We start from the raw sequence: 10,272 nt of genomic DNA, 5'->3' as shown, positions 1-10,272 counted from the left end.
AAAGGGGAACCACCCAGTCCCAGCTACAGTCCAACAATCCCAGGAGGCCCCAAAGAACCAGATCAGAGATAGCCTTAGGCATGTCTTTATTCACTTGAATGCTGTACAAATATTACATTTCCTTTTGCTGAAAAAAGTATAAAAATAATCTTTATATAGGAATCCATTCGTTACTGTAAATCTTTCTAAATCTCTGCAAATGGCTCTAAATTAGGATAAGTGAATAAATGGAAGTGAAGGGAGTATGGGCTATCAGCAGGTTGGGCCACTCGTCAAGTACAAACCCACCCAGATTCCTAGCTAGACACATCAATTCCTTCTTATTAACCCCCTCCACCATGGCTATCCCGGACTTCTCAGGACTTAGGGCGGAGCAGAAAGGGGACATGTGAGAGGTCCAGAAGCTGCAGGGTGAGCAAGCAGAAAGGAAATTAGAGTGATGGCTGGCAACCACCCAGCTCCACCTCCTTTCCAAACCTCCTTAGAAGAGTGGCTGGTAGACACAGGGCAGATGTGCCACTGAGTGGCAGCTGAGCCTAGCTGGAGAAGGCTCCAGAAAAGAAGGCAAACACTTGGCTCCATGTAGAGAGCGCTAAGCTCTCTTCCCTGCTCTGCCAGCACAATTACAGGTGCCAGTGCAAGACAGGGGAGCATGGCCAGAACTGAGCAACTGAGGAAGCTATGTCAGGGGCTCTCAAGCTGGGGGTAAAGATGGGGGAGAGTCTGGGTTGCCGCTGCACAGGACATGTCCCTGTTAGTCAGAGGTTGAGAACAGGAACATCAAAGAGATCACAGACACCTTCACTCTCGTCCAGGTTGTAGATGTAATCGTGGTCTCCAGGAGGTGGAGAAAGTCGGAGGAGGGGGGCAAACACTGCAGAGAACATTACGCCGAGGTCTTAGGCCCTGACCCCCCAGCAGTCACCCAACCCTTTGCTCAAATCTTCCCCCTTATTCCTGGGCTACCCACCTTCTGAAGACATCAATTCTTCCAGCAGCTCGGAGCTCATGCACTCTGGGAATGAACACAATTCACTCAGATTCTGGCTCTCCCCTCTCCTCCCACCAAAGCCCAAGAATGACACACACGTGCACACCTGTTAGGAGCCTCACCCCTTTTCTGGGATACCCAGCACACATCCTCAGAAGGGAACTCAAAACTATGTTCCTCACTCCCTACATCCATTCCAAAAGAGAAGCACAGCCTACCTCGTGTGGGGTCAAAGATTTCTGACAGCTCTTTGGGGAGATCCAAAACTGAAAGAGAAGAAAGCCAAGCTCAAAGGAGGTCCAGCTGGCCCACGGCAGTGCAGCCTTCTTCAGGTCATACTCCATTAAGCCTCAGGGCCTCACGCAGCTGAGGAAATGTTGGCCCCACCTTTCTTCAGGTGTCTTATCTGCTGACCTAAGTTACTCTGTGTTGAGCCAAGGTTACCAAAGGCCCAGTGCCGTGCCAAGTACAGCTGTTGTAACTCAGAGACACTGCAGAACTCCCTTTCTGAGCCGGGCTGCGCACCTTCTCTAACAGAAGATGCCTTTTCCACCCCAACTTTTGCTGGGTACCTGCTCTGGGCCAGGACACCTAACAGGTGAAAGAAAAGATTTTGACAGAGGATAGACCTCTGACTGGGAAGGCACATATAGGAAATAAAAACAGAAGAAACCTGAGCAGAAGCTGGGCGGTGGTGGCACACGCCTGTAATCCCAACACTTGGGAGGCAGAGGCAGGTGGATCTCTGTGAGTTCGAGGCCAGCCTGGTCTACAAAGTGAGTCCAGGACAGCCAAGGCTACACAGAGAAACCCTGTCGCAAAAACCAAAAAGAAACCTGAACAGACCATGATGGATGCTGTACGCAGGGCTCAGAAGTTCATTCAGGTCTAGGGCTGGAGAGGCAGCTTAGTGGTTAAGAGAGTTTCCTGCTCTTGCAGAGGACCTGAGTTTGGTTCCCTGCACCCACACCAAGGAGCTCACAACTACCACTAATTCCAGCTCCAGGGGATCCAATGCCCCCTTCTGGCCTCTGAAGGCACTCACATACAGCCTTCACACACACATGCACAGCAATTTTTTAAAGTGTCAGGTTTGGGCAGTGGGGCAGTGAGATAGCTCAGCAGACAAAAGTGCTTGTCCTGAAATATTATATCCTAAGTCCAATCCCTGGGACCCACAATAAAGTGGAAGAACCAACTCTGTGGAGGAGTACATATGCACAATCTTTCCATCCTTCAGTACTTTTTGCTGCTGCTGCTGGTGGTGACTGAACACCTTTCCTCATGTTCAGAAAACACTGTATCACTGAGCTGTATCCCCAGCCATATTTAAAACTGAGAAGTCTCAGTAGTCAGGGTTGCATTGTAGATCATTCCATTACTGAAAGTAAATAAAAGGATGATTTTTAAAAGGCAATAGACTTTGCATAGCATTATACTAACCTACCAGACAAGATGTGCCTACTGGTGCAATAGTGGCACAGCTGTTATGGAGATAACCAACTTCCTCCCCCCTTTTTATGATTTGAGGCCAGTTCCACAGGAATTAATTCATGACTGATACTGTCAACCTTGTCAAAAGCCCATGGCTGGAGAGACCATAGACTCAATGGGGGAATCTTACTACTGTTGCTTTGCTAAATGGGCATATCATCAAACTGCCTAATTTTTATGCTTATCTGTTGACCAGAGAAAATGGATAGGAGTCAATGCAAAACTCATAGCTGATCAACGTGTTGAGATTAGGTTGAATGCTCAGCCAAGGTTCAGGGAACACTGGTGAAGAGGTATGGAGAGAATGTACAAGCCACAGGATGGGGAAGTGTTATGGTTTAGATATAACATGTCCATGAATCACAAGCAGCTATGGCTACCTACATAAGATCAGGCCTTCCAACTAGCTGGGAAAGGGGGAGCCTTTTTTTCTTTTCTTTTCTTTTTTTTTTTTTTTACATCTGTGTATGCCATGTAGCACTAATTAGAATGAATGGGTTATAAAGAAGAGCACATGGAGCTGGGCGTGGTGGCACACACCTTCAACCCCAGCACTTGTGAGGCAGAGGTAGGTGTATGGCTGTGAGTTTGAGGCCAGCCTGGTCTACAAAGAGAGTTCCAGGACATCCAAGGCTGCACAGAGAAACCCTGTCTCAAAAAACAAAGCAAGAGAAAGAGAGAACATGGAAGAGGAAGAACAAGAAGGGCAAAGGAGGGGGGGGTATCATTTTATTTATTTTGAAGATTTATTTATTATCATGTATACAGTGCTCTGCCTGTACACCTGCAGGCCAGAAGAGCCTGCCATCAGATCACACCATAGATGGTCATGTGGTTGCTGGGAATTAAGCTCAGGACTTTTGGAAGAGCAGCCAGTGCTCTTAACCTTTGAGCCATCTCTCCAATCCCCATTTGGGAGGGGGAGTTGTCATTTTATAAATAATCAAAACATATTGTTTAGAGCTGGGTGTAGTGGCACACATCTTTAATCCTAGCACACAAGAGGCAGAGGCCAGCCTGATCTACATAGCAAGTTCCGAGATGACCCCAGCTACATAGAGACCCTGTCTCAAAACAAACAAGAAATCATATTGTATACATGCATGAAATTACTGATAGGTAGGTAGGCAGGCAGATGGTAGAATGTTCTAAGGGAAAGGATGACTGTAAACGTAGACTTAAGATGACCTGTAGTTATCTGGATGCTGAGGATGCAAGAGGGATGAGAAGAGATGCCTCACAGACTTTACTTAGCCAATGTAAGGTGGGTAGCAAAAGGATTGAGAACAGAGGCGTCTCAAGCCTGGTGACTGGAGCCAATTATAAAGTGCACACAGAACTTGAAAGGCAAACTAAGAACAGGGTGCATAAGTTCAGTTGAAGACATATAGGAATGAGGTGTCCACCAGAAATGCAAAAGATGGATGGCAGACATAGAGGAGATTGACTAAAAGATCTAGACTGAAACCCATTATCAGCTCCCTAGAGCTGAGGCCCTCTCCAGGTACAAAATGGGAAGGAATTGCCAGGAGAAGCCAGTGAAGTAGAAAAGCCAAGAGCTAACAGAAAAGACAAAGGAGGAAAGAGCATCAGCAGAAACCAAGAACGCACCAGACCTGTACCCTGTGTACTGCTGGGCTAGGCAGTATACCAAGAGCAGCACAGCTGTAGCACTGGGCTGGGGGATTAGGAGACAGACAGGAGTACAACATGGGTTACTTTTTAAAGGCACCAATGGTGGGGTGAGTACAAAGAGTAGGAAGAAAGAGTTAGTGAGGCTCACTGATGTTCCAAGTGTTGGCAGGTGGGGAATGGAGTTCCAGGAAGGGCCAAGAGGCACCAGCACTGACCCTGAGACTAGGCACCCTTGTCTGGCTGGCAGACAGAGAGTAGGGCGTAGCAGGAAAGAACTGCCAGCTCCAGCTGTGTATTTGATATAACACTGGGCTAAGGCTGGACTCTTCCTGCTGCTCCTCTCCCCCTCAGTAAGTACTTACCACCTGTGGGGTCTGCCTTGATGGGCTCAAAGGAGGTAGAAGGGTTGGGTCCAGATGAACTGCTGCTGCTGCTACTGCTGCTGCTGCTGCTGCTGCTGCTGTCCAGTAGAGCAGAGGACTGCAGAGGTCGAGTGTCCAGTGCTGTCAGGCCCAGTGGGAGTGAGCTGAGTTCACCACTGTCCTTGTTTTCAGTTCCAGGGCTACCACTCACTGCAACCACATCCCCAGACCCAATTACATGGAGTCAAGAAATGGATCCTATGGCCAGGATGACCATACTGCCCTGGTACCCAAACCCAAGAAGACTTAGCCATCACTAGCTACCAAGAAACAACCTAGAAAAGGTAACTGAAGATAGAGCCCAAGTCCTGGAGGAGGGAGATCATGAGGTTGCCAGGACCCATTAAATAAACTTCCCTACTGATGCCTCATATATAGCCAAAGCTTCCTTGTTGGAAAGGTCATATTCAGGGCAAGTGAGATGGCCTAGTGAATAAAAACACTGGTGGTCAAGTTGTCATCTGACCTCTTCTGACTTCCACATGTATGCTGTGCCATGTCCCCTCCTCACAAATAAATAAGTGGAGTAACAAAAAAGAAGAAAAGAGTAACTGTGACACCAAGAAAAGCTAGGCGGGGACCCCAGGACCCTCTTCCATCTTAGTACAGCACTCCATGACACAGACACCTTCTTGTGGGCTCCAAAAAAGCATCCCGCCACATCCTACTAGCGCGTCTCACCTGCAATCTCAGCTGTCTGGTCTGCTACCTCCGAGACTTCAGTGCTGCCAAGGACAGGAGCAGGGGTGGTTAGCTGGGGACTGCTTGGACGAGAGGTTTCTTGGGGTTGAGCTAAGGCAGGCTTGGGTAGAGGTGGACTCTGGAGCAGATCGTCGGGGGGGGGAACAGGCACAGCCACCGGTGGCGAGCTCCAGGCCTCCTGGTTCACCAGCAGCACCTCGATGGGGCCGCTCACGCTCTTCAGGTGAATCTGGTACTTCTTCTGACCGTTGAGACCCTGGAGGTGGGTGGCAGAAGATGGGGAGCAAATAGCCTTGCAGCAGGCATGGCTCCTGCCTGGCTCTGGGTCAGAGCCAGACTGTCCTCACTCCTCACCTGCCAGTCCACCTAGATAACCCCAACTCCAGGCTTCCCCACCTGCCCCACCCACAACTTATCAGACTTCGCAGCCAGGAGCCGCCCTCAGTGGGTACCGCCTGCCAGGGGTGAGCACCTACCTCTGGGATGGGCACCTCTAAGCCGGTGCCTGATGGGGCCCTGATGGCGAGGAGGGTGTCTCCTGGAACGACAAGGACAGTGGGTCAAGCTGAGCTAGGATACAAGTGTTTACTCATTGGAGCAAGTTTAAGAGACTCAACATTAAGCCTCCACCATTCCAGAGCAATGGGTAGAGCTAAATTCTTCTCTCTTCAAAACCTTGTCCTCAATAACCAGAAAATCCAAGTGTAAACACACTTCGTTTTGAGACATGGTATTTTTATGAAGTCTTGCCTGTCCCAGAACTTGAAATGTAGACCAGGCTACCCTCAAACTCAAAGATCTGACCTCCGCTGCCTCCCAAGTGCTGGAATTAAACATACAATCACATTCTGGAGTGAGGTCACTGGCTACAGGTACCACCTCACTCCTCAAATGATGCTTGTCCCTAGCAGCAGATATTCTGAGCATGTCATATACACCATGCAATGGAACTAACTACATATTAGAAATGGACACCACTGACTCCTGTAAGGCTGTGCACACAAATACACATGTACACATTCTCTTTTCCCCCTCTGGGCCACTATCATGTCCAAGAAGAAAACCCAGTGAACACTGCTGATGAGGGCACACCTGTGGGACACACTGGGGACCCTCTACCCTCTCAGTATTATCGGTCTCTATAGAGTCCCAGTGACTTTCAAACAGAGGCTTACCATTACTGGTTTATCTTTAAGTGGGCATAAGGAACCCTCTTAAGAGGCAGAACTTCTCCTTGGGCATTGACCCTGATGCTCAGGACTCCGTGGCTTAGCTCAGTCCCACCCCTAAGTCCCCCTACCCAGGCTCTGCTCACCAGCAAAGCATCTGCAGATGTCTTCATGAGTCACGTAGGCCAAGGTGTGAGGGTTAAGGAGAACAGCTGATGCCATTCTTACTGTGCCAGATGCCAGATCACAGAAGAGACCCAGGGTTTTAGCAGATGTCTGACGGACAAGCCCTCACAGGAAGTTCTGGAACCTGGGGTCCAAGTAGGTGAGGATCATGGGGTAAGATTGGAAGAGAAGGGAACCTCACATCTGTCATCTGACCAGGGATTCCAGGATATCTCTTCCAAGAGGGACTGGGCCCAGAGCTCCACAGAGCAAAACCAGTTGAAGGCCCCTTGCCCACTCCCCAGGGCAGGGACTGCCAGAGGATATCAGCTGTTCTGGACGTCTTCAGTGACATTCCGGATGCTCTGCTGCACCCACACCTTGTGCTGGTCAAGTTCTTGCTCCCGTCGCTGCAGCTCCTCGATCTCCGCCTTGAGCTCAATCAGCTTGTCGGCAATCTCCCGGGTATTGCAACCTGGCCCGACACCCCTGGAGCACAGCAATGAGAGATGCTGACAGGGACTGCTAAGGCCTCCTGAGCCCCAGACCTCCGCTCTCTCCTACAACCGTCACCCCAACAACCCCTCTGACACACTACCCTCCCAAACAACCCTACTCACTTCCACTGGATGCTGTTCTTGGATTTTTTCTCGATCAGACCAATACCTTCCAACACGTTGGTGATGTCGTAAATCCGCCGTTTCTGGCGCACAGCTAGAGTGTCGGCTGCCTGGCAGGTAGAAGACAATTTAGAACGCTAGCTAGGCCGACTCTCAACAGCGTGCCCCCCCCCCATGCCTTTAGTCTGCAGTGGGGGTACTCGTGTCCCACCCTCGGAGTCCCCTCCCATCACTCCCGCGGTGTGCTGAAGAGAGTCTCGGCTTAGCTGTGCTCTGCCACTCCGATGCTCGTTTCCCTGTGCTAGGCACGGAAGGCCACGAGGGCAAGCACCTGCAGCCCCGACCCAGACAGAGCCGAGGCGCAATGCCTTGAGCGAATGAAAACCACCTTCCGCCTCTCTCGTGTGAGAAAGCACACTGGTGGCGGCCAGCTGTCGGAGGACTCAGAGGGGGCCTTCCCGGCGGTCCCCCGCTCCTGGTCCAGGCCTGGGCCCACCATCTCCCCCTATCGCCCCTGAGGCCGGGCCGCACCAGCTTGAGGTCAAGAACGCCGTCCTTGGCTTCTTGCAGAAGCGACACGAACTTGGTGGTGAGAAGTCCCAGACTCTTCTCGTGCCGGCTTGGAGTACCCGGGGGCGGCGGCGCCTGTGGCCCGGCCTCCGCCATCGCGCCCGCCCGCCCGCCTCCCCACAGCCAGGCCAGGCCAGGCCGGCGGCGGCGCCACTTCCGCTTCCGTTTCTAGTCGCCCGGCCACCGGAGCGGTCACGGCTACTTCCGCTTCCGCTTCGCGCCCTCCCAGGGTATCTGGTACAATTCTTGTCTGCAGATACGGACGTAAAACTTCGGGGACCATCAGCAAATATAACATTACCAAAGAAAACGAAAGCAACCCTTTAGGACAGCTAGGAGAATTTAATTAATTGGACAAACTAATTGTATGGCAGAAAGTGAAGGAGGTCAGTGAGCAGTCCTGGCGGTAGAGAAGAGGAAACCACCCGATTATTCCTTGCTAACTTGCCTCCACACTAACTGCTGAAACACCCCATTTAGGGAAAGGGAAGACATAATGCCTAATTAGCTTAGCCAATTAAAACTGATCCTAAAGGCTTCCCCGCTGTTTTGAGATCATTTCTGCTATTGCTGTTCTTTACTTCCTGATAAGCCAGCAAGAACTATATCTAGCTTGCCCACTTCGTCCATCTCTACTTTTCTTATTTAGTTCCAGCATCATTTTTCTCTGGCCTCCGGGCTACTATACAGCTCAAAAAGGCCGAGAGTCTTACTTACAGCCACTACTTAGACCATGCAAAGGGATTTGCCTATGTGTGACTATTAAGTAAAGCCTTTAAGGCAACTCCTAACATATAGGAAGGACTGTGTCTGTAAGTCTCATTTACTTTTTGGTTTTTAAAAGGCTTTATTATTCCTATTATTATTGTGTGCGTTTGTGCACATGTGTGCAGGTACTCAGGGAGGTTTAGAAAAGGGTGTCAGATCTCTGGGAGATGGAGTTAACAGGCAGGGTGCTGGTAATTGAACCCGTATCCTCTGCAAAAGCAGCAAATACTCAACCTCTGAACCATCTTGCCAATAGAAAAGCCTTATTTATTTATTTATCTATCTATCTATCTATCTATTTATTTATTTTTGGTTTTTCTTTTTTCTTTTTCTTTCTTTCTTTCTTTCTTTCTTTCTTTCTTTTCTTTTTTTTTTTTTGGTCTTTCGAGACAGTGTTTCTCTGTGTAGCCTTAGCTGTCCTGGACTCACTTTGTAGACCAGGCTGACCTCAAACTTAGAGATCCGCCTGCCTCTGCCTCCCCAGGTATTGGGATTAAAGGTGTGTGCCACCATGCCAGGCCGCAAGTCTTATTAACATCACTTATTGCTTGTTTATGTTGGTCAAACTGCCTTCAGCAATTCTATTGAGGATTCACACTTGCAAGAGTGTAAAAGAGCAGAGTTCAGAGGACCTAGCGCTCATAGAGTCCGTGGTGTGAGCTCTGAAATTGGGGTAGTCTTTCTGAGGTGTTCATGTTCAGCAAGGGTACTTACTTGGGCGTCAATACTGACTCGGAACTTCAGCTGCAAGCCCTCAGCAGCCTAGGCTTCTGGCAGCTGGGAAACATGGGTCCGTTCTGAGGGATGGGTTTGTGTAGATCACTAACTGCTTATCCCGTTATTATCATTTATTGTCCTCTGTGGCTCCCTATCACTGTCAGGAACAATATAACCTTTCTGATCACTGCTTGCCGTCTCCCACGGGACGTTCTCACAACAGCGGTCTTCCCGTTACCGAGGTGCACACCCTTTTCTGCTGGGCTGACAGCAGTTCTCATACTGTCATGCTGTGTGCAGCCACACCAACAACACATGGAAGGGTCATCCTTCACACCAGCTTGAGGCCAAATCAGCTTTTATATGTTCATGCGTGTTCACTGATCATTTAGAAGTCTGAGGTAGGCTGGTCAAGACTTGGTGATCACAAGGAGTTCACCCCTGTCCCCACCCCACAGGAAGTGGCGCCCAGCTCTCCCCACCACGGTGCAGATGCTTTTCCTGTTGGGAATAAAGTTCCAGAGACTCAACTTCCTTCCTTTCTTTCTGCTTTGGAGAGGGAGGGGACTTGGGGGGAGAAGGGGCTTCTGGGCTGGGAAGTGGGGGAGAGAGGCTTCCTTGGGGAGCAGGATTTGGCTGCTGGTGCCAGAGGAGCTGGAGGCACTCAGGTCCTGTGAATAGTGAGGGTGTTCCCAGCTCTGCAGGAGAGAGGCGGCTGTTCTCAAGGCCAAGGCCATTTGCAGAGGAGGGAGAATTGGACACCAGTCAGATCCGGTAAGTTCTGTACCAAACTGTCCTGGGCATTACGGAGCACAAGAGGGGACGTGCAGCTAGCGCGGTAGGCCCTTTTTGCGTGCTCTCACACTTGGCATTGGCAGAGGCACAACTCAGAACCCTGTAGGGCCAAGGCCTCCCAGGTATCCCATTTCTATTGTACTACCTTCTCTCTTATTTCCTGAAGAGGCTAGGCAGGGACCTTGCTCTCTCCCCAGAGGGCCCAAAGGAACATCCACTGTGCC

At 50.1% G+C, this 10,272-nt stretch overlaps 1 protein-coding gene across 1 annotated transcript; it reads right to left on the bottom strand.

The window, feature by feature from the left end:
• Positions 1 to 74: 74 nt before the first annotated feature.
• Positions 75 to 7,901, bottom strand: E2f4 (E2F transcription factor 4). The gene is made up of 10 exons (XM_051169056.1): positions 7,730 to 7,901; positions 7,199 to 7,308; positions 6,906 to 7,067; positions 6,560 to 6,603; positions 5,721 to 5,782; positions 5,224 to 5,500; positions 4,483 to 4,692; positions 1,210 to 1,257; positions 971 to 1,015; positions 75 to 874 (listed from the first exon to the last, which is right to left on the bottom strand). The coding sequence occupies exons 1-10, from the start codon at positions 7,862 to 7,864 to the stop codon at positions 759 to 761; spliced, it is 1,209 nt and encodes a 402-aa protein (XP_051025013.1). The 5' UTR covers positions 7,865 to 7,901; the 3' UTR covers positions 75 to 758.
• Positions 7,902 to 10,272: the final 2,371 nt, after the last annotated feature.

Source organism: Acomys russatus, chromosome 26, assembly GCF_903995435.1.
Source record: "Acomys russatus chromosome 26, mAcoRus1.1, whole genome shotgun sequence".
Classification (NCBI taxonomy): domain Eukaryota; kingdom Metazoa; phylum Chordata; class Mammalia; order Rodentia; family Muridae; genus Acomys; species Acomys russatus.
Note: the sequence above shows the minus strand (reverse complement) of the source record. Positions and strands in the feature narration are given on the sequence as shown.